The following is a 25,596-nucleotide window of genomic DNA, read 5'->3' on the forward strand; positions in this document are numbered from 1 at the left end:
ACTAGTCAATTGCGCAAGTTGTATTTGGAAAGTTTTCACAGCCAAACAACATGAGCACGCAACTGATATGGGATATCGTACCATCATTGATTTCCAAATATTAGAAAGTGGCCTAAGGCTGAAATTGTAAAATAGTACAAGAAATAAAGTGAAACCGACAGTTGCAGGCGGTATTCAATCATTTAAACATTTTGTTAAACTGTTCGTTGCGCGATAATAACGGTGAAGTCACTGATGGGGGTACCACTAAAGCAGAGTTTTCAACACGATTTTCCGAAACTCCTTCACCAAAGAAGGCGAAGTAAATATTCCTGAATTCCAATCAAGAACAACTGCCGACATGAGAAACATAGAAATGGATATCCCCTGTGTCGCAAAGCAGCTTAAATCAATAAAAGCAAGGCTTCCGGCCCAGATCCTATACCAGTCAGGTTCCTCTCAGAGTATGCTGATACAATAGCTTCATATTTGGCAATTATATACAACCACTCGCTCACATCAAGTTCCGTACCTAAAGACTGGAAAATTACTCGAGTCACACAAATACCCAAAAAGAAAAGTGGGAGTAATCCGTTGAATTACAGGCCCATATCGCTAACGTCGATTTGCAGTATACTGTATTCGAACATTATGAAGTACCTCGAAGAAAAAGATTTATTGACACGTAATCAGCACGGATTCAGAAAATATCGTTCTTGCGAAACACAGCTAGCCCTTTATACTCATGAAGTAATGAGTGCTATCGACAGGGGATGTCATTAATTCCATATTTTTAGATTTCCAGAGGCTTTCGACACCGTTCCTCACAAACGTCTTCTAACCAAACTGCGTGCCTATGGAATATTGCCTCAGTTGTGCGAGTGCAGTCGTGATTTCCTGTCCGAAAGGTCACAGTTAGTAGTATGTAATAGACGGAAAGTCATAGAGTAAAACAGAAATAATATCCTGCGTTCCCCAAGGAAGTGTTATAGGCCCTCTATTGTTCCTGATCTATATTGACGACACAGGAAACAATCTGAATAGCCGTCTTGGATTGTTTGCAGATGATGCTGTCATTTACCGTTTTGTAAAGTCATCAGATGACCAAAAAGAGTTGCAAAATGATTTAGATATGATATCTGTATGGCGCGAAAAGTGGCAGTTGAGCTGAATAAAGAAACGTGTGAAGTTATTCACATGAGTACTAAAAGAAATCCGCTAAATTTCGATTACGCGATAAGTCACACAAATCTGAAGGCTGTAAATTCAACTAAATACTTAGGGACTGCAATTGCAAATAACCTAAATTGGAGCGATCACATAGATAATATTGTGGGTAGAGCCAACCAAGGATTTGCGATTGATTGACAGACCACTTAGAAGGTGCAACAGGTCTACTAAAGAGACGACTTACACCACGCTTGTCCGCCCTATTCTGGAATAGTGCTGTTCGGTGTGGGATCCGCAGCAGATGAGACTGACGGATGACATCGAAAAAGTACAAAGAAGGGCAGCTCGTTTTGTATTATCGTGAAGTAGGTGGATAGTGCCACAAACATGATACGTGAATTGGAGTGGCTAACATTAAAACAAAGGTGTTTTTCGTTGCGACGGGATCTTCTCATGAAATTTCAATCACTAATTTTCTCCTCCGATTGCGAAAACATTCTGTTGGCACCCACATACCGGAGAACTTATCATCACAATTGAATAAGAGAAATCAGGGCTCGCACAGAAAGATTTAAATGCTCATTTTTCCCGGGCGCCGTTCGAGAGTGAAACGGTAGAGAGACAGCTTGAAGATGGTTCATTGAGCTCTCTGCCAGGCACTTTATTGTGAATAGCAGAGTAATCACGTAGATGTGGATCCAAGTACTGTGAAAATACTACGAGAGTTCCCGGGGAATGCACGGAATTTGTGTCATAATACGTTTGCCATTTCAATAAACTGTGTTCTGCATGTGTTCATCTCTCAACGCTTTACATCATACCGCTCTCCGACAGGAACAGTGACGCAACTCAAAAATGCAGTCCTGGAGAGAAATCGACTACGAGAACAGAACTACATGTCCATATTAATGTACTGTAGGAGGTAATGGAATTTACTGCCAAATATACTTACTTGAAATTAAAATAAGCTTATACTATTTCAATGTAGGTTGTATAGCATTCTTTACGTCGGTTTTTCTTATATATTGCTTCTTTTCATTGTGTCACTGTTTTGCCGTGGTGCAATATGTTGAACAAGTGGAAAAGTTCCACCCCGACGTGTACGGGTAATACTGTTTACAAAAGTCTACTCCTGATGGCCAGTATAGCAGATTTGGATCATTAAAACAGCGACACATTCGATCCAAGTGTGGCAAGCGCGAGGCCTATTAAAAAAATTGCGGAACTTTGTCCATAAAATTTTTCTACCTTTTACGTATTGTGTATGATCTCCTTCGAAATACTCTTCTCCACAATTGATACACCGCTCCCAACGCTATTTCCCATTTCCTGAAGCAGTCTTTGGTATGCCTTTTGCCGGAAGGTGCGAAGCGCCGTCTGCGAATTTTCTTTTATCTCGTCGATCGTTACAAACCTTCGTCCTTTCAACGTTGTTTTCAACTTCGGAAATAAAAAAAAAAGTCCGCAGGGGTCAGGTCTGGAGAGTACGGACGGTGAGGCAGCACAGTGATCTCATTTTTTGTGCATAAGTCAAACACCATCTGTTGAGTGACAGAAACCGCTGACAGTTGAAGAGGATCGTAATGTGTAACAGGCAGACACATATCCAGTCCATCACACAGGATCCACTGCAAGTACAATGACAGTTAGGCGGGAGGTGAGAAAACTTGGATTTCATGGTCGAGCGGCTGCTCTTAAGCCCCACATCACGCCGGTAAATGCCAAACTAAGCCTCGCTTGGTGTAAGGAGCGTAAACATTAGACGGTTGAACAGTGGAAAAACGTTGTGTGGAGTGACGAATCACGGTACACAATGTGGCGATACGATGGCAGGGTGTGAGTAGTATGGCGAATGCCCGGTGAACGTCATCTACCAGCGTGTGTAGTGCCAACAGTAAAAGTCCGAGACGGTGGTGTTATGGTGTGGTCGTGTTTGTCATGGATGGGCCTTGCACCCCTCGTTGTTTTGCGTGGAACTATCACAAAATGGTTCAAATGGCTCTGAGCACTATGGGACTTACCTTCTGAGGTCATCAGTCCCCTAGAACTTAGAACTACTTAAACCTAACTAACCTAAGGACATCACACACATCCATGCCCGAGGCAGGATTCGAACTATCACAGCACAGGCCTAGATTGATATTTTAAGCACCTTCTCACTGCAGAACAGCAATTCAGGGATGGCGATTGCATCTTACATCACGATCGAGCACCTTTTCATAATGCACGGCCTGTGGCGAAGTGGTTACACGATAATAACATCCCTGTAATGGACTGCTCTGGACAGAGTACTGACCTGAATCCTGTAAAACACCTTTGGGATGTTTTGGAACGCCGACGTCGTGCCAGGCCTCACCGACCGACATCGATACATCTCCTCAGCGCAGAACTCCGTGAAGAATGGGCTTTCATTCCCTAATAAACCTTCCAGCACCTGATGGAACGTATGCCTGCAAGAGTGGAAGCTGTCGTCAAGGCTAAAGGTGGGCCAACACCATACTGAATTCCAGCATTACCGATGCAGTGCGCCACGAACTTGTAAGTCATTTTCAGCCAGGTGTCCGGATACTTTTAACCAAATAGTGTATCCTCTCGCCAGTAAAGTCACTGACATTAACATCCCCCATCTGAATGGCAATTGGCCTGACCCACACTACATTAGACACCTTGGCGCGCAGTCTGTTATTACGTGATTACTGTTTTGCTGTTGTTGATATACATTTAGCATGCGCAACACATTACTGACGACGATAATAACATTAGTACCATTATAATAGTTTTTTACCATGCTCAATTTGTTGCTGTATGTTCTCCGTGCTTTCCTGTCTTAGCATTCTAAAGTAAATGCTTGAAAAAATGACGTACAGTAATTACAATTATACGCAGAGTATAGGCTCTTGTTGCACACCCCACTGACTGTTGTTAGAGGAAGATCACAGCAAACTTCCTTCTCTAAGATCACAGTTCTGCAGACAGTTCTGGTGTAAATAGTTTTCGCAGACGATTACTTGATCAGATTTTCTAACTTGTGTGAAAATCACAGTGTAGCAAAGCACGCTCTTTTCTTTCTGTTTCGTCACACATTATATCATTTAACTTTATGTTGTATGAAGCAAACATAGTATTTGGTGGACAGGGAATATTTTTTTTTTTAAAGATGTGATCTCGCAGCCTTATCATTCTTCAAAATTTTGTCTTAACACGAAAAATATGATGGTGCAATTATTATTTTTTGGACTGATCAAAGCATAGTCGCGATGCAGATGACTGATATTGACCATAATTTTTTTCTGCGTTATATTGAAAGGATTATAGCAGCATCTTACTTATACTTGATTTCAAAGATATTTTTCACTCAACAGATAGCACTGTAAATAGATGTGGATAAATGTGTAAATAACTGTTCTTCATTAGCAATGGAGTTGTTAGTTTTGGGATGATGATAGGGATGTACCTGCAAATTACTTTTTTTAAAACTACTTGCATGTTACAGTTGGTCTCTCATTAGTAAATACAGTTTTTAAGGCAAACAGTAGCTGTGATTGGTGATGTAATTTTAGATGAAAGCCAGCAGTTTACTAGTTGGTTTCATGTGGATCTGATGGCATGGAGCAGAATATGGCCCCTAGTCAGAACCAGGCACCTTCTCGTCACCGTTACTCGTTTCTGCGACTGCACATACCAGATGGCGCCCTTACCCACAACTGGAGTGTACCGACACTCACCATCACGACACCAAGTGCTGAGAGCACTCGCAAATTCAGCTTTGGTTTACATCGATACTCACAGACGGTGGGTGCTTGTGACTGGGAGTGGAACTGTTTCTGCATGATGTGCCTGTCATTAGAGGAGGTCAAGACTAACTAACGAGGAATTGATACCAATGATGGAAAGTTGCACACCATATTAAAAACTGCGAAAAGAAGAAGAGAAAGAGGCCCACTAACTTTGTAGTTGATAAATATTTGTTAACAGCTGTATCAGACTTGGCTTCTGTTAATATTGTAGTGTTGTCTGAAATTTGAGGTTAGCTCATGTGTTTGACTGATTAATAAAGTGAATGATGTAGGTTTTGAACACTTTTGATGCGACTAAAGTATGTGTAACAGGGAAATGTTTTCACTGTGGATTTACATGGGTGAAAACAATACATTGTGTATGTATGGCTAAAACCAGTTCCAAATTGTTGTGACACTCTGTTCTCTAACTGCTTGTGGCAGCTGTGAAAACTTGTAGCGTTAGTAGTGCTTGTTTCTAGGAAATGTTTTTTCTGTGGGTTGTGTTTTCTGTTTGTCATGTAGAACATTTAGATTAAATAGTTTCAGTGAAACTAGTATTAGATAAAATTGCACACTCTTACTATCATAAGAAGCTTTGTTCTTTGCTAAAACTGTGTTCTGTGTCATGTGTCTTACTTTTGATGATTTTTTAGCATTCTAAGCAAAGGTTTTTATCGCTGTTGCTTACATTTTTGCTCTGTCTCTCTTTTGTTTCCAGACCCTCCACCGCACTGATTCAATGGTATCGCTCTGTTACCGCTCATTATCAGCATATATTTCAGATGACAATATCAGTGGGCTCCAGAGCTTTCTGGAAAATAAGAGGGTCCAGGTGGATGACAGAGATGAGGTAAGCATTACGTGACGCATAACACTTCTATTGCAAACTTCAGCCATAAGAGTTTCTTCTACTGAATTGTCAGTACTTATTTTTGCAGTTTTTTAGTGTTTAGTGAAAGTACGCAATGCACACCTTCCAAGCTGTGTATTTAATTTTGGAAGTGGTAGTTGAATGACCCCAATCCTTGGAAGTGGCTTCGTATTGCTATACTGTGGTTGGTTTTGCTTGCGAGACATGAAGGCGAACTAGACCCAGATCGCACCTGCATAGTAGGTTAACTACAGTGCGTTGGTGTACCAGTCAGGCTGAGTGTGGTTTACCACACTCATTTAGGCACCTGGGAGGCTAGTCCCCAAATTCTACCTCACAGAAATACATGAACAATTAAAATATGATTACACGATTTACACACAGATGACACACAGTCTTTTTCTCCTTCAGGTTACTGTGATGACTGTGGTGTCAGGAAATGTATCCGACCACAAAAATAAATAACAAAATAAAATTTGCACTATAAGGGTGTATTGTATTGTATTAAACCGAGGACCTAGAAAAGACGGAGAGGCTTCGTCCCGCCGTAGCCCTCAGTGGTTCACAACCCCACAACAGGCCACAGCAGTCCACCCTCCACTCCACCGCTGCTCCATACCGAGCCCAGGGTTATCGATCAGGGTGTATACGCCCTGGGAAATCCGGGAAAAACGCGGGAATTTTTTCATCCGGGAGAAAACAGGACAGAGCGCGGGAATTTTTTAGAATTCCGGGACTTTTCATTGTTGTAGTTTTCAGTTAAATTTTTGTAGTTTTGACTGGTAAGAACTGATACACTAACAAAGAATTGTTCTTTAGCCCGCTACTGCAAAGTAATACTGCAGCAATAAAACATAAACGAGAGCGAAAAAGTAAATGAAAGGAAATGCGCCATTTAGAACAACAAAACACAGTGCACACACAAGCGTCTGCCAACAGCAAAATGTGTCAAAGGCTTTAGGACGAAGTGTGCAATACTTCTAAACAACAGATCGCTTCCGATGAGTGTGACGTCACAACGGTTTATATTAGGTTCGTTTGAGCAGTTACCAGCGCCCTTATGCGCAATACTGTCGCATATGAGAAGTACCTTATCCCAGATAGCACAGTAAGCCGGTTTCAAACTTGTTTCCAGCTGTAAAGTTCAAGTATATAAGCTTGATCAAAGCTGGAATATTCAGGCCTGTTAGCTGGGTTCAAGCTTGAAACAAACATCAAAGTTGGCAGAGTTCAAGCTATATTTCAAGCTTGACTTATCAAGCTTGGCTCCAGCTGTATCTACACACGTGGAATACAGCCTGGTATTTACAGCTTGTTTTAAGCTATATGAATATTAATCTGAATTTATTGAACCTAATTAATTAAATAAATATCAGAATGGAAATGGTGTGAAAAAATTATGAAGAAGTTTTAATTTATTTGTGCCACGTATTAGAGAGTTAGTTTAAAATGACCTCTTTTTGCTCAACAACTTGTAATATGTATTCTTAGCTGGTAATCCATTTCACTTTTATCCAGGCTCAATTTTTCTACGTAAAAGAATATGGTATTCCTTTACGTTACGTAATATTTAACATTTGTAACATTAATGTACCGAACTGTTTTCTAGTATAAAACAAACTTTTCAACAAACCACAACCATTAACGCGCGTCACAAAGGTAAAATGACCGTAAACGTAACTTTACGTTACGTAATATTTAATATTTGTAACATTAACGCACCGAACTGTTTTCTAGTATAAAACAAACTTGTCAACAAACCACAACCATTAACGCGCGTCTCAAAGGTAAAATGGCCGTAAACATAGCAAGGCTCAGAAAAGTAAATAAAATAAGATAAAACAGAACTGGAGACAGCCACACTAAAACCAAACTCCGCGCCGTCATGACGTCACACACGACAACACCCTTACGTCACGGCTTATAAACGCTTGTGGCGCTTCCCGTGGACGTCTATGGAAGCTATGCTGCGCGCGCATCTGCTGTACAGCCTTCCAGGGAAATTGCAGTTTATTTCAAGCTTGGGAAAATTATTTTAATTCAAGCTAAATTTTTACAGCTTGATGTAAACTGTGTAACAGGTTGATTTTTCAATCTTGAATTTTCAACTGAACCTAAACTCAATACCCACCTTGAAATAAGCTTGAGTGCTAGCTGGGATCCCGCTTCTTGCTGCTTGAAGTGCGGTTCTAGCTGCATCAACAATAGCAAGAAGCAGTCAGATACTAACCGGAAAAATTTTTCTGGCGCTCCCAAGCTGCCAGATTCGCGCATGCCCAGAACAGTCTGAGTTGTTGTGGGCCAAGTAGTAGTCTCCACGCGCACCTTGTTTAAGTTTGGTGATTTTGCTGTTTACTCTTCGTTTACAGCTCGCAAGCCAAATGAAAACGATACGTATGGCTGTGGCCGGGAGCTATAAATACATTCACATAATTACGGAAGGCTAACATATGTTTTCAGTTTCAGTTTCCTGATTTCATTTTATTTCCAGGTTTTTGGCAGTCGGCAGTAATTGCCTTCCAAAACAATGAAGTTATTTTTGTTGATTTGGTAAAAAAATTGATTTCGATTGGTCTTTTCCGCAGAGGCAGTCAATTTATTTGAAATAACATTGGCTAGTGTTAACTGTTTGCGAAATTTCAAGTGCACGTTTTTATCTTCTGGGACGTATGGCAGTATGCCACAATCAACTAAAAATGAGATAGTAACAGCATTGATAATCCAAGAAAATTTGCATCCCGAAAACCACACAGAAGTTTAATATCAGGTTGGGTCGTACTTCTTTGTGAATCTGGACATACGACTGTGCCCTTAAGTCGAATTTAGTATGGTTTAAGAAATTCCGGTGCTCTTGGAGTATCTTCTGATGTCTTGTTTCGTTTATGACGTAATGTAAGAGCTCTTAATGCACAAACGCCGTTTTCTGGCACTCAGACAACTGCTGGAACGAATTCTAGCAGGTCGTGGGAAAATTTTTCGACTGGTGGTTTGAAAAGCGTTACTTTCAAAGTACGTTTCATTTTACGCTACGTGAATTACGTTACTTGTGCGTATTAAATCACAGTGTGTTTGGTTTTCGTTTAGAGCTGAAAACTTTGAGAGTCAATCACTTAGAAGAATTTCGAGCCCACAAGTCCAGACATTTGTGTCATTGCTTAGCTTCACTTGTAGCTACACTATGTTCATTAATTTAAACTATTAACTTTGCCTATTTGTGTGTTCGCGCTACTTACGGGGCTCCGGAACGCCATATACTTGCAATGTTAAAATAACGCTTATAAATTACATCTTTCCTCACAAAGTATTTGAGGTAGGAAGTTGAACTTTTTACAGATTATTTATTGGAATATGGGCTACAAATTAACACAGGGATTTTAGAAAATTTTAGTTCAGTTATTAAAGATGATTTTTTTCAATTGTAATGAAAATTCACAACATTTTTTGCAATTTTTTATTTATATATTCAAAAATATACAGTTTTTTGGAAAAAGGCTGTGTTAAATTATGCAGAAGGTACTGTGTAACATTTACTGAAAGTTTGAAACAAATATGTTTGGAAGATCCTTAGAAAACATGTAATTAGTATGAGAAAATAAAAGTTTTGGGAATCGAGCGACAAAGATTGGATTAACTTTTTAGTGCATTCCAGGTCCATAGGATGGATTATCTTCATCCTCTGCAAACTCCTCCTCCAGCTTCCTCTTGTTCCTCCTCCTGTTTACTCTTGCTTGTATTTCTAGACTCTTTACAGCCCTGTCTGCAGCCCAAAGGCGTTCCTTGTCTAAAGCAAGCATCGCTCGTTGTTGTGTTCGTAGATTTTGCTACCATTTTCTTCAGTTGCAGTTACTGAAACACTGTTCCAAAAGGTGGTCATGTATGAACACTTATCACATTTCAGTTGTTTTTCACTAGCAAGTCCTACATGCTTTATTATGGAGAGTTCCAGACCAACTTCACTACAATGAATACATCTTACACAGTTTGAAAAAATTCCTTTGAGAACCGACATATCAAATATTTCATTCACATCCGATTCGCCCATAAAACATTCATAGTTTTCACTCATTGAACCAAGCTTCTTCTGTGAAGTATTTTCTTTCCAACTTTGACTGCTACGGGCAGGTGTACTTGAGAGGTTAGGTTCACTCACTTGGTTATCGTCTTTATTGTTTACAGTAATAACACATACCTTTGGCTTTCCAACATTTCTCCTTTTCTTAAAAGCCTTCAGAGGATTTCTAATAACTTTACTTTTACTCATTATTATACTTCAACAAAACAGAGACTCAAGAAACAGAATTAATTACGAATATTTTCGAGATAACGACAGAGCAAATAAAACATGAAACAATCGACAATCACACCAGCGGTATATATTGAACCATCACAGGTTAGCCACAACACATCTTTATCTCACATCACTAAAATGTACCTGATGAACACGGACGTTAATAATAACACCATTTGACAGCAGTTTAACAGCGCCACAGTGGGTCACGCCCATGTAGAACACATTTCAAAAAAAATTTAAAAATAGTTGTAGTCTTCAGAATTGAATAAATTATATATCTATTAAAAGGTAATAGTCTGCAGATTCAGAAAACGCAAAAAAGTAAAAATTGAACTTTTCATGATTTTGAGCCTTTCCGGAGCCCCTTAACAGTGATAATGCTTTAGGCTGACTATATCACGTATCGCCGGCCGGTGTGGCCGAGCGGTTCTAGGAGCTTCAGTCTGGAACTGCGCGACCGCTACGGTCGCAGGTTCGAATCCTGCCTCGGAAATGGATGTGTGTGATGTCCTTAGGTTAGTTAGGTTTAAGTAGTTCTAAGTTCTAGGGGACTGATGACCTCAGATGTTAAGTCCCATGGTGCTCAGAGCCATTTTTTAACATCACATATCCTATGCTCTGAATCATTAAGTTTACTTGCGACACATCATCCGAACGACGAAAACCGAATTTCGGAAACCGCTTTAGAAAAGCCACTTCGTCAATATTAGCAGAAAATTTTTAAAAACCTGACACCCAGGCACGTTTCAAGACCGGCTGCGTTTACAAGGGAGCTAAAATCGATTGCGGAATTGGAAAAGCGGCAACCAGAAGCGGATTTCCGGAACCAATTTTCAGGTGTTTATATGACCACCCAAGTCGGTATTAGGAAATCGGTTTACGAAATGTTTTGGGAGCCCCATGTAAACGCGGCGAATATCTGGGATCATCGGCTGGCGAGATCGCAATCTAGATTTCAATACTTTGGAAACTAACGTTCTGTGTTTGGTGGAATTCGACTGTATACTTAAGTAATACGAAAATAGTCAGCGTACATCTTGCTGCACATAAAAGATCTTTCTAAAAGCGCTTTTTTCTTTTCTTGATTTCTTTCTTTTTTTCTGGTGTTCGTTTCATAAAGTGCCTGGAAGTTCTATACCAGTGTATAAAATCTTAACCATTCAAAGGATTGATAAGTTTTACGGTTCCAAGGGAAATTATACTGTCATTTAACGCGAAAAAAGTTCATTTTCAACCGGGAGAAAGTATGTTTTTAACCGGGAGATCCTCGAAAAATCCAGGATTTTTTTTTCCTTGTCCACATATACATCCTGACTATCCTGGAAGAGGGGACCCTGTAGTAGACGGGATAAACATTGGGGAAAAGAAGAAGAAGAAAGAAAATTAATACTTGCATGGGTGAGAAATCTCAACTTCCCAGGTATATTGATGAAACTTATAAATGCAGTATTATAATAGTGTTAAGGTAATAGCAGACAAATAGTTTGAGGGGAAAATAATGTAGTGAACTTGGGGATGATATTGCTGTTTGGCAAACAATATTGTGGCCAATTCACCCGGTTGACTGTAGCTGACAAAACCAGAAAGGAACTGACTCAGTAGGGAGGAAGTTCAAAACATAGATCAGAGTTTGTGAGTAGGGAGATACAGCAGCTTACAGTTACAAGGAAGTTCAGCATGAAATAAAATGTGTTCTGCAGATGTAGACAAAAGAGGCAATTATTTAACAATAGTACTTATACAAACAATAAAAGATGTCAGAGGTGTGAAGAGAGCAAAAGAAAAGTTAATCCCAAATGTAAGTAGACCACTACTTAAGGAAAAGTTGAGAGTTTCAGGCAGTTAATAAGTACACGATAGAATATGCTGAATTAGACAAAACTTCAGAAATTTCTTTGACAGGATGTAAAAACAAGCATTCCAGTTTCTTAAAAATGTTTTTGTAGTTAAAGCAATAAATCAGAAAAACAGATAGTGATTCCAGAAGTAATTCCTTTTAAGATGTTTACACCATTCAGAATAAGAAAAGTAAGACATCCACAAATGATGGTGTTTCAATAGAAATGGTTAATGTTTGAGGCAAAGTAACACATAATGAATTCATAAATTATTTACAGAATGGCTGCAGATGAAGACAGCTTTCCAGCGTAGGAACAGTGTGGCAGTAATTCTAATTCACAAGAAAGCAAGCAGGCCAAGACATGAAAAAAACCACCTCTGCACAATATACTAAAATTATCACATAAACATAGAATACACATTCAATTGTATTCAAACAGAAGAGCAAACTGATTTTAAAAGTTGATGCACCAAAATGGACCACTTCAAATTTTGAATTAAAGTGTAGGATGGAGCAATGACTACAAATTTCTACATCATCTGAGAACCACAGATTTTATGAAAGTTTTTGCTTAATTTTTAACAAAATTTATACTGACAACTCTCAAGAAACAAGACATTGATTCAGACTATATGTTCAAGAAGTTTTCAGGTTAAAAATGACTTATTCTGTTTATTACTGCCCCTTTCCTGACCGAGAGAGACTCTGTCAAGCACTGGGTTGGTATTCAGGAGTAGCAGCTTAAAATTTCCAAAAATCGCTTTTCAAACTTTGTGACCAATTTCCCTCCACATTCTGGCCCAATTGTGCTCCATTTGTAATGAAACCAATGGCAATGGAATGCTAAATTTTAATCTTCTTTCCTTCAGTTTTTTCTGTTTGCATCTCCTAGTGTGGGGGATGGGATGGTGTGAGTTTGAAAGAACACTAAAAGTTGCAACTGCTGAGGTAATACTAAAATTTACTGCATTGTTTTAACATGTAATGTCATTACTTTAATTGCAAATAAATACGCAGCTCTGTGTTGTTATTGAATGGTGGAAACCACATTCCTGAATTCAAAATAAGTGTTTTTTGATATTACAATGGTGGAAGAAGGGAAGTTGAAGGCAAATTAGTGAAGAAACCATGGATCTGATTGTATTCATGTAGGTGAGCCAGTTTGAAGTGTTTGCAGTACGCAGTAAAATAAACATTGTCCCAAATATATGTCTATCAGTGTAGAAAACATGTAGCATTTCTATAGATTATGTCAACATTAGGCATGTCTATGATAAAAAGAAGTATACTGATTGTAATGAGCCATCATTCACATTTTATTCTGAAATTAAAGTGAAAGAATTTGTCATGGAAGTTTGTAGAAATTGCCATGTAAGATGAACAGTTACTCCAAATGGAATTAGAAAATGTCTGTGTGAAGAAGTGTTGTTGTTATTGTTGGTGGTTGTAGCAGCAGTATTATTAGGTATTATTAGTTGTAGTTATGTGATCGTTTTTGTTGCTGTGATTTTATGTCTTTCCTTAACCCCATTTGTGATTCCTTTGTTTCAGAATGGAACAACAGCTCTCATTTTTGCAGCAACAAAAGGGAAGCTTAATTTTGTTCGGGAGCTAATCAATCATGGAGCAGAGGTTAATGCTGAAGATGGGGTGAGTAATTAAACAGAAATTTCATAAAAGTCATTTCAGAAAAATACAAGTACTTAGATAATGACGACGACGACGATGATGATGATAATGATGGTAATAATAGTAATAATAATTTTTGATAATGATAATCATGGTTTGATGATTATGATAGTACAACAATGTAACTTAAAACATGGTGCAGTTACATATTTTCAGAGCAAATACATACTGTGGCCCAGGACATTTTATTTTACGAGGGTTTGCCCAGAAAGTAATGCACCACATTTTTTCCTCAGCCGAAAACAATGCTATGGGTGCAAAATGTTACATATGTGTAATCTGAAATCCCCTGAATGAGTGCTCCAAGTTTCTGTCACTTCTGACAGATAGTGTAGCTGCAGGACAGTTTCAAAATGACGTCTGTAGGTGATGTACATTACAAGCAATGTGCCGTCATTGAATTTCGCACTGCAGAGAAAGAAACAGTGGGGAATATTCAAAAACACTTGTGCAACACCTATGGAGCATCTGCTGTCAACAGAAGTACGGATAGTTGCTGGGCACGGAGAGAGAGGACATCAGAAGGCGGTTCAGCGGAACTGCACGATTTGCAGTGGTCGGGGAGACTGTTCACCCTAAAGCCCTGACGTAGCCCCCTTCAACTTCACTTTTTGGGCCATTACAGGATGCCATTCGTGGAAGACACTTTGAGGACAAAGAGGAGGTGATTCACACAGTGAACCACTGGCTCCGCCACAAGGACGAGGGTTGGTACCGACAGGGCATACGCACCCTTGTCTCATGCTGGAGGAAGGCCATAGAATGGAATGAAGGTTACGTGAAAAAATAGGATGTGTAGATAAAACACCATTCTTTCATGTGTGTAGTTATCATTATGTTGAATAAAGAATTGTTGAAGAAAGAAAATGCGGTGCATTTCCTGGCAACCCTCGTAGTACAATTTCATATACTTTCCCAAGAGCTACCAGGATTATTTTCTATTTAAATATATATTTTGTACTATAATGTAATGGAATATTTTTCTGGGAAAGGACTCATTGTAGATAGTGGTACATTACTCATTCGTGGCCTTCTCTAGGTGAAAGGGCAAGTTTTTACTGATTTTTGTGTCATATCGAGACATTTTTAATTGATATGCTATAACATTGGTTGATAATTCATTGTGAGCTGTGATTTTAACTGTAAATTCAAAATTTGCAAAATTGTTCGTCCAATCTGTAAGCATTTATCTTCTCGATAACCAGGATCGTCAAATTTTCAATAATTTCAGAGCTCACTTATGAACATACACACGATTTTATTTGAAATTATTCTTAATGGTAAATGAAGAACCAGATCTGAAAGATTTGGTTATAGACTGAACATTTACAGCAGAGCTCAACATCTGAAATTCACTTTTCTGGTATTGAGTACTAGTCCTAAACACAGTTCTTTTTTATTGGTGTTTATGTTCAGTATGGTATAAACTTTTCTAGAAAGTATAAATAGTCCAGTATAATGAGGCATTATTTGATCCCATTTGATTTCTCCTACCTCATTGTAATTCTTAGGAGAGGAATAGGAACTTAAACCATTCATACAATTTATATCATGCTCTTGGCAATGGACACAAGTGTCAGATATAAATATATAAGTTGTTTAGAGTTCTAAATATACATTGAAATAACATGAAACATGTACAATGTGGGAACATTGGAGAATAATGGCTGGTATGTCTTTTGAAGGACAGATTTTTTGTAAGAAAATATGTGGGCTGGTGAATAATAATGAAAATCCTCCAGTAATTTTCAGCATGCTTTAACATTGTGCAAGTATCTTCAGCATCTTCCTCTCTTCTTTGTTTTCAGCGAAGTTTATTTTATATCAGGGTGGCTTAATGTGAAAATAATGAGTACCAACTTTTTTAATTGTATTGCATATAGTTCAAGTAAGGTGCATCTGTGGAATATCCTGTTTCACTGACCAGATTTCCCCTTTCACAGGACAACTGGACAGCACTACTGTGTGCAGCAAAGGAAGGCTATGCCGATATTTGTGAGGAACTGCTGGAGCATGGAGCCGACACGGAGCACCGTGACATGGGTGGCTGGACAGCACTTATGTGGGCAGCTTACAAAGGACGAGATAACGTAGTTGATGTCCTCGTGGCTCATAATGCCGAAGTAAATGCTCATGGAAACTTCCACCTTTCTGCTCTACTGTGGGCTGCAGGCAGAGGGCATTCTACTATAGTGCAAAAGTTGCTTAGGAATGGAGCAAAAGTTAATGTTGGTGACAAGGTGAGAAACTCTCAACAGACACAAATCCCTATCATAAAGATTAATTTGTGCTGGCATTATGCTACATGCAGTCATTCAGTGTTCTTTCAATGTAAGTGTTTATTTCAGTATGGTACTACTGCTCTTATTTGGGCTAGCAGGAAGGGAAATACAGAAATAGTGGATGCCCTTTTGAAGGCAGGAGCCAATGTTGACACAGCAGGAATGGTAGGTATTTCTTAATAAACATTTTTTAAATCTTTGTACTGTGGAATTTGGAATAACTTCTCTGTCATCACAGTGAAACAATTTTATAAGCTAATTTTATTTGCAGTATTCATGGACGCCACTGCTTGTTGCTACGTTAGGAAATCACGTCGAAGTTGTCAATCGTTTGTTGGAACATAAACCCAATGTGAATGCATTAGACAAGGATGGATGCACAGCTCTGACTCTAGCCTGTAAGGAGGGATTCCATGAAATAGCTGTTGCATTACTTAATGCTGGTGCATACATTAATATTCAGGTAAGCCCATTCAGTATGTATTTTTACATATACCATTTTGTATTAGTCATCATTTATTCTAATTGAAAGTCGGCCCGAGATGCTGGAGGTGGCAGTCATGTGTGCACGAGGTGTGCTTGCTTGTGTGTTCGAATGGTGTGTGATTCTCTTTTGCTGATGAAGGCTGTGGCTGAAAGATCTGTGTAAGTGTCTTTTAATTGTGCCTGTCTGCAGCATAACGTGTCCTATTTACAGTAAGTAGCAATCTGACCCTTCATTTTTACTAATATCCAGATGATCACTATTCACTAGACTTTATGTAAACGGGATATCTTTTTTATTATGAAGTAAATTTTAAATCTCAGAAATTCCAAAATTACATTAAAAGCATTCAGTAAATTATGTGTGTATTTGGGGTCTGGATTTGGTTCCTCATGGGCGTTTGCAGCAAAAAGTTTCTCCGTTGTTCTGTTGTTAACCATCATTCATCAGTACAGAGCGAAACATAGTTTTTAAGTATGTAGTGATGTCCTAATTGTAGGTGGTTACTATGAATAGGGAAGCAGTGAACATTAGTGTCTTCTTTCCTCATTTCAGATGAGTGACTTTTTTGCTAAACTAATGAGTTGACAATTTAAAGACTTGTGTAAGTACAGAGTACGATAATACGAGACATCCAGTTGCCTTACAAAGAACAACTGTTAACTAGTACATGTGCACATAAACAAAATATTGAACACAAAAGCACAGTTTCTGTATTTATGTATATTGTCATAGTAGATACATATCCTTCCCCCTCCAAAAAAAGGGAGCTGAAATACAGGCTGATGTAGTCTAGTCAGTGTAAGAAGATGCCTCACAGTTGCAGTGGTCTGGGCACAGCAGCTTCACTGCACGCACCTCAACCAATTGTCTACACTCCGAATAAAATTAATGTGTGATTGATAGGTTGCAGTGGATGAAGAAAGTGTTGTCACACTTCACAAGATGGTACATGCAATATGCAAAACGGGCAACACAGTGACCGTGTTGCTTTCAAGAAAGAATTACGGTCATATGGCAGCTGGCCCCTACTGTTTGCCACAGTGAAACATAAGTCAGAAAATAGTTTTGATTGCAGTATAACACTATTTTGTAAATGTTTCTATGTCATATGTATCAGTGTTCTTACAGCTATATAGACAACTATTGCTTTTGTCTGTAGCCATTAGCACTACACAGCTAAGAGGTGGCAACAGTGCTGCCACCAGTCAGGAATTTATGTCTGGCCACCACCACTTTTAAAATGAATCAGTCTTGTGTGAAGTAGCACTGCAGTGACGATTGTTGGTGATGTGTTTCATTCCACCGAGTTGCAAAATAGTATGCTCTGCAGAAGTGTGTTCAGATTGCTTATTTTATGAGGTATGTTTATTTTTGGACTTGGTTTACAATGCTGAGACATAATTTTGACTGGAATTCGGTGAAATAAAAATCTGGTCTTTCCCAGAAACTGACAGTTTATGGTAATGTAAGATAATTCATTTACCTGCCTGCTGAACAGCATTGACTTAGTGCACATCTGTTCTCCAGGTCACAGTCCAGGAAGCATGTAAGCAAGCTGTTTTCCAAGTATATTGTATGTTAATATTCTATGTGTACAACTTTCTTTTTCATGCCAATTCTAAGCAAATAAGCCACAAGCTTTATGGAAACTAGTGTGCAGGGGCGATTCTAGAAGTTGGTCAAGGGGGGGGGCTAAAGGGGGGGAGGGAGTTTGGGGGAATGGAATATGGCTTAACAAAAGGAGAGTTGGGGTCCTCTACCGACAAATTGGTAAAATTTGGTGTTGCTTAAAGTAGTTTTTGGTAACTGCTATGGTGTTCAGGGTAAAAAATGTGTATAATAAATAATAAGATGCCTACTTTTAGTTAAATGATATTTGTTGGTTTAGGTAATAAGCTATTTGCCACTCTTATTCTTTTGTTAAAATGTGTTAGGAATACATTGCAACCTATATTGCTACATAATTATAAAAAACGTGATTGAATATGTTGCAGTAAGATATTCGCTCATTTAAGAAGTCATTTTATCCAGTGTAATATGATATCCATGGGGGGGGGGTCTATAGCCCCCATAGCCCCCTCCCCCCCCCAATTTGCCACCACCCCTGCTATTGTGTTATCTAGAAATAAGATATAACACCTCTTTTATTGCATTTGGGAATTTCCATCTGCATGATGGCAGTGAATTTTGGTCAGCTATTTAAGGATGATTTCTGGTTAAATTTCAGGATCGAGCTGGAGACACAAACTTAATTCATGCTGTTAAAGGAGGCCACAGAGGGGTTGTTGAAGCTCTTCTGAAAAAGTATGCAGATGTAGACATTAGTGGAAAGGTAAGATTTTTCATTGTAGTGTTGGACACTCCATGGTTTATCACCATTTAAAATGCTGGGTGCGTTTGCTGAAAAATGTTAATGTGTGAAAACTGACATAAAGAAGTTTTGCATGTAGCATTCTGAAAAATGCATACTGACTCATAAATATCCCATGTATATCACTGGCTTTTTGAAATAAAATACTTACACACAAATGAAAGAATACACCTTCACCTTCACAGCCATATAATCAGCATATCAATGCTCATCATATTGGTGAGCGACAATCGGAGCTTAAAGCAAGGGACCACCATTGTGAAGAGGACATAAATAGTAAAGCACATAATGGATTCAATTTATGAATCCCAGCCAATTTACAAACCCGTCGCTGAGATTTAAATTATGGGCATATTATACAGTCATATAATTTTTTAAATCACAATGACATACAGGATAACTTATCTATGTGCACAGAAAATGAAATGGGATTGAGGTAACACTGAAACATATCGAAAGTTAAACTTTTCACTGCTACAGATGTGCCCTCTGTATTCAGTGTTGAGGGTGACTTTTCTTATGGCTGTACCGCTCGACTAATGCTGGTGCCTGTGCAGAGAGATGGGATTCTGTGCGATGAGATAATCATCTGATTTTAAGAAAACTATTAGATGAAAAAATTCCATATCTTACAGTCAGATACTTTCACTTGATAAACAGCTGAATTTATTTTCATTATGCATCATACTTACTGTGCAGCATCAAATTAAGTAATATGTTGCACACAATTTTAAAGTGTGTGCAGGGGTAAAAACTCATTGAGTAAACTTTGCATGTGGTTGATTTTAGTTGATACATATCAGCGCATGAAATATAGATAAGATACCAAAATTTTATTTAAAATTGAGAGCAGAACAATATCTCCTTTCGCTATCGAATTATTGATTTTTATATCCGAAGGAAGGTATGGATGGTGCACCCATTTCCGTCCTTACACATTGCGAATTATGCAATCATAATAATATTTCATTAACTATTTGAGGATTGAAACGAAGTTTCTTGCCAAATGACAACATGCAAATATGCTCAAATATTGATGGCTGGGTGTTGTGTGCTGTCCTTAGGTTAGTTAGGTTTAAGTAGTTCTAAGTTCTAGGGGACTGATGACCATAGATGTTAAGTGCCATGGTGCTCAGAGCCATTTTGCTCAAATATTGTATGATAAATATTCAGTACTTTTTTATTCACCAAGATATGGAAGTAACTCGTCTGCAGCAGTGAGAGGTCAGCAGCTCACCATCAAACACATAGATGAACGCAAGCGGCACGCATATAAGTCTACAGCACCTTGGGAATGAGAGAGAGCAGAAGGGTAAATGCTGTACCCTTGTTTCGGGAACACTTCATTAGCATGAGCATAAATTGTGTACATTGATAACTAGTTTTGCCAAATAAAAATTGCCATCTTCAGACCTGTAAAATATTTAGAAATATACAGGTCAGTATTCAACTGGAATACAAACACAAGAAAATAGACTGCATAGCAATAGTGTTATGTACCACATAGTACAAAGTAGTAGTGTCTACAATTTTACTGCAAGATAAATTAAAAGTGGCTATATGGAAAGGTATCTACAGTCAAAAAAGAAACATATGTTTGAGATATGTTCATGAGAAACATACCTCACAATCATTTCACAATGCAGTAGGTATACTGAAATGGTACGATAAGTAGGTAGCAAAATACATGTCACATAGTACAGTATCAGAAAATTTGTCCCTGCGGACAGTTAGAGATAGACTGAGAGATAGCTTGTAAACAGACTTTTAGGTGCTTGAGCTGCCACCAGGCGCCAGTTCAGATTTGGGTCATAAATTAACAAAGAAACACAGATGCAAGTGTGCCTGTATCATAATAATATACAGTGATATAAAAAACAATTTACAGGTTGTAATGATGCAGGATTTAACATATAAAAAATATAAAATTATTGTGGCAGAGAGCTTCACAGATAGAATCACAAATGGTGCACGAGATAAAATTTGGATGACCACATTACAGTAAACCATAACATTGTTGTAGTGTTGGAACATTTATCTGTGAAGAACATATTCCAATATGTATAATATTGCAACAAAACCAATGGTACCGTACATCAATCATATGTAAAATATATTATACAAAGACAGCCGCATGGACTTATAATATGACTGAACATGCACTTTATATAACATTGTAAATTATTGCTTGCATAACAGATAATGTTGAAATGCACTCACATTGACAGAGAGAAGGTACGTGTTACATTCAATGTTCTTCATCAAGTCCAAACACTGAAGATGGCCCATACCAGGGCTTAAGCACTCAAAGTGTGAAAAGTTATGAAAAATAATGAAAGATACAAATGTCATATACACAACATTATATGGTACAGTGGGCTAAACTGGAACACTGTAAGGGTTTTGTGTACATACAACTAACATAACAGTTAAAAACAAAATTATGGTAATGCGTTAAAGCCATGTGATAACAATTTCCATTAGTTGACTGTGTGAGGTGCAGTTGATCTCAGTTGAGCATTTTACAGAGAGTTATTGTGAGTAAGACATGTGGTATGAAACAGTGTCTATGTATTAATTAAATATTGGAAATTATATGCAAAGATGACCTCTTGTACAATGACAATTTTATAAAAAATTACATTGAAACAGGATGGTTAAAAAAATATTCACAAAGGGGAAGCAAGAGAACATGTATAAAAGTACTGAAATTTGCGACCTTTCAAGAGTCTGTGGTTCCTTCTTCTGGCAGAAAAGTTAAAGGAAAAGAAACAGAGGTGAAGGAAAAGGACTGATGGGCTTTAGGAAATGGGGGAGAATTGGGAAAAGTTGCCCAGAACCTCGGATCAGTGGAAACTTACTGGATGGGATGAGAAGGAAGAGTCTATTTACTGTCAGAAAGCAACTGTGTCAAATGGTACATATTGATGTTACATGTTGACTGTGACTGTAAACCAGCCTCTCAAGGAATACTAAAGCCAGTAAAAGTTGCAGAAATATGTGCAGTACTAAATGATATATTACAAGGCATAAGGCAGTGCATTACTGCGCACAACAGGCATAAGGCAGTGCATTACTACACATCACAGTATACAGTATAATATCAAACAATATAGAATATAAACATTTTCAGTAAAATTTGTATTAAAGTGTTAATTATGAATGTATGCTGGGATGTAATTTCCAAAATTGGTCATTCATGGTCCAGTCATACACTCCTGGAAATTGAAATAAGAACACCGTGAATTCATTGTCCCAGGAAGGGGAAACTTTATTGACACATTCCTGGGGTCAGATACATCACATGATCACACTGACAGAACCACAGGCACATAGACACAGGCAACAGAGCATGCACAATGTCGGCACTAGTACAGTGTATATCCACCTTTCGCAGCAATGCAGGCTGCTATTCTCCCACGGAGACGATCGTAGAGATGCTGGATGTAGTCCTGTGGAACGGCTTGCCATGCCATTTCCACCTGGCGCCTCAGTTGGACCAGCGTTCGTGCTGGACGTGCAGACCGCGTGAGATGACGCTAAATCCAGTCCCAAACATGCTCAATGGGGGACAGATCCGGAGATCTTGCTGGCCAGGGTAGTTGACTTACACCTTCTAGAGCACGTTGGGTGGCACGGGATACATGCGGACGTGCATTGTCCTGTTGGAACAGCAAGTTCCCTTGCCGGTCTAGGAATGGTAGAACGATGGGTTCGATGACGGTTTGGATGTACCGTGCTCTATTCAATGTCCCCTCGACGATCACCAGTGGTGTACGGCCAGTGTAGGAGATCGCTCCCCACACCATGATGCCGGGTGTTGGCCCTGTGTGCCTCGGTCGTATGCAGTCCTGATTGTGGCGCTCACCTGCACGGTGCCAAACACAAATACGACCATCATTGGCACCAAGGCAGAAGCGACTCTCATCGCTGAAGACGACACGTCTCCATTCGTCGCTCCATTCACGCCTGTCGCGGCACCACTGGAGGCGGGCTGCACGATGTTGGGGCGTGAGCGGAAGACGGCCTAACGGTGTGCGGGACCGTAGCCCAGCTTCATGGAGACGGTTGCGAATGGTCCTCGCCGATACCCCAGGAGCAACAGTGTCCCTAATTTGCTGGGAAGTGGCGGTGCGGTCCCCTACGGCACTGCGTAGGATCCTATGGTCTTGGCGTGCATCCGTGCGTCGCTGCAGTCCGGTCCCAGGTCGACGGGCACGTGCACCTTCCGCCGACCACTGGCGACAACATCGATGTACTGTGGAGACCTCACGCCCCGGTGTTGAGCAATTCGGCGGTACGTCCACCCGGCCTCCCGCATGCCCACTATACGCCCTCGCTCAAAGTCCGTCAACTGCACATACGGTTCACGTCCACGCTGTCGCGGCATGCTACCAGTGTTACAGACTGCGATGGAGCTCCGTATGCCACGGCAAACTGGCTGACAGTGACGGCGGCGGTGCACAAATGCTGCGCAGCTAGCGCCATTCGACGGCCAACACTGCGGTTCCTGGTGTGTCCGCTGTGCCGTGCGTGTGATCATTGCTTGTACAGCCCTCTCGCAGTGTCCGGAGCAAGTATGGTGGGTCTGACACACCGGTGTCAATGTGTTCTTTTTTCCATTTCCAGGAGTGTATTAATGTGACCAGTGCCTATGTTAGATGTCAACACACAATAGCCAGTGACAGATGGCAGGTGGTGGCCCTAGCTGTGGAGGGTATATAAAATTTGTTGGAAGGGGGCAGGGAGGGGGGGCAATCGATCTGGCATCCAAAAGGGCATGATCATTGGCTTTCAGACCAAGGATGGAAGTGTTCGAAATGACGAGGTTTGTGAACTGTTTTCATGCTGCCATGGTTAAAATACACCTTGCATGGCAAAATTGCATTATCCAAAATCAACACCAAGATGTGACAGGAGTAAATGACAGCTGTGGAGAAGCGTACAGGTGAACAGGCCTGCAGCTGTTGAGCAACTGACCACACAGGTGAACCAATGGGCTACCAGCAGTGTGTCCTCAATGACCATTCAGCAAACAATGATAGATATGGACCTCCCCAGCAAGCACCTAGTTCATACACCCTTGCTGTGACAAAGGCCGGAATTTGCACGCTAGTACTGCAACTCGACATCCATCGAGTGATGACAGGTAGCCTTTTTTGGATGAATTACGTACTATGCTCCATCGGACAGATGGCCATTGGTGTGTATGTGTGAAACGTCTGAAAGTAAACACCCTGCAACAAATGTTGGAAGGATCCAGGCCGGAGGGCGCTCCTGGGTGATCTCATCATTTTGGAAGGCACAACGGATCAACCCAAGTATACATCTATCCTTGGGGGGCTACGTCCACCCTCAAATGCAGTTTCTTGTTCCTCAGCATAATGGCATCTACCAACTGTACAAAGCAACAGCTACACAGCTTGCAGTGTATGTGCACGGTTCAGGTGCAGTGTATGTTGGTTGCAATGTATGTGTGTGGCTCAGAGAGCACCAGAATGAGTTTAACATACTCCTCTGGCCACCAAACTCCCCAGATTTATACGTAATCGAGAATATGTGGGACCACCTCAATCAGCCTGTTGGTGCTGTGGATTCTCAACCAAGAAACTTAGTGCAGCTGATAAAGGCACTGGAGCTGGCATGGCACCACATCCTTGTCAGTACCTTCCAGAACCTTACTGAATCTCTTGCTGCACATCACGCTGTGGTCTGCGCTGCAAAATGTAGTTATTCAGTCTTCGGACAGGTCATTAATGTGACTGGACATCAGTGTACAGATATTTGTGATCTTGGCTAATAAAGTGTTCCCAAAAGAAGAGTATAGCATTGATAATGATATATAACCACTTACACAACAAACAGTCAGGTAATAGTGTACCATTTTTCACATAACTAGCTTTCACTTCTTTTCTGAACCTTGAAAAACATAAAACTAACTGATTTGTAAGTAAAATGATCACATTATAAAATTTCTTGGAGCTGATTGGTCTAAATGAAGCAAATTGGTCACAAAATGCACAGAATATTTTAGTTTGAACCAAGTGTTGTAACTTTGGTCTAGACACTACTACACAAAATATGAATGCAAAACATTGACATAATTAGCATCTTTCTATGTTTTGACTTGTAAGTAATAGTCTCTGAAAAATGTTAATTGAATAACAGAGAGTGAATGTGACCACTCACCATACAGTTCAGATGTTGAGAGGCACGTTAACAAAACTGAAGCTATTGACAAGCTTCCAGACAATGCCTTTCCTCAGACATAACAAACAAACAAAAACACACACACACACACACACACACACACACACACACACACACCCCTCTTTACAGCTACAGTGAACACACAAGGCATGTGGATATAATTACATAGGCTTGTGGAGTTTTTCAGATTTAAATGTAGTCCTTGTTGGATTGCTATCTCTAGTATATTTTTGTTTGATGACTGCAAACAGAATACAGAAAGAACTTTTTCCAAAGATTGTACACATGTGTTAATGTGATGAAATATGACAGATCTATTTATCCATTGATGATTGATCTAAATCATATAGCACTTGTGCCAGAGACAGATGAATGAGGCTACAGTTTTTATGTAACTGATACAAGACAATATATCTCGTGTGTTACCAAAGTAAATGAAAAAATACTATGCACTTGTAAATGTTTAAATAATTTCCATCAAAAGCTTGTTCTTCACTCACTTATTTGTAGTAACTTGATTATGTGGCAAATAGGTTCTTTATTATGGCATACAACTGAGAAATGTTAGGTGGAAGAATTAAATTTAGCAGAACTACTGTGAATCAGCTAATACATGAAATAGAAATT

General features: G+C 39.5%; 1 protein-coding gene across 7 annotated transcripts in view; it reads left to right on the forward strand.

The window, feature by feature from the left end:
* LOC126473637 (kinase D-interacting substrate of 220 kDa) overlaps window positions 1–25,596 on the forward strand; it is a 383,513-nt gene that overhangs the window by 288,666 nt on the left and 69,251 nt on the right. For 6 of the 7 annotated variants that reach the window (XM_050100846.1, XM_050100835.1, XM_050100866.1 and 3 more), the window contains exons 2-7: window positions 5,647–5,778; window positions 13,482–13,580; window positions 15,563–15,859; window positions 15,968–16,066; window positions 16,173–16,364; window positions 18,616–18,720. In XM_050100846.1, the coding sequence (XP_049956803.1) occupies window positions 5,668–5,778; window positions 13,482–13,580; window positions 15,563–15,859; window positions 15,968–16,066; window positions 16,173–16,364; window positions 18,616–18,720 (903 nt within the window). In that variant the 5' untranslated portion in view covers window positions 5,647–5,667. Of the gene's footprint in view, window positions 1–4,740; window positions 4,942–5,646; window positions 5,779–13,481; window positions 13,581–15,562; window positions 15,860–15,967; window positions 16,067–16,172; window positions 16,365–18,615; window positions 18,721–25,596 lie in introns of those variants that run through there. The other variant, XM_050100826.1, reaches the window with a different exon arrangement.

The sequence above is a fragment of the Schistocerca serialis genome, chromosome 1 (assembly GCF_023864345.2).
Source record: "Schistocerca serialis cubense isolate TAMUIC-IGC-003099 chromosome 1, iqSchSeri2.2, whole genome shotgun sequence".
Lineage (NCBI taxonomy): Eukaryota > Metazoa > Arthropoda > Insecta > Orthoptera > Acrididae > Schistocerca > Schistocerca serialis.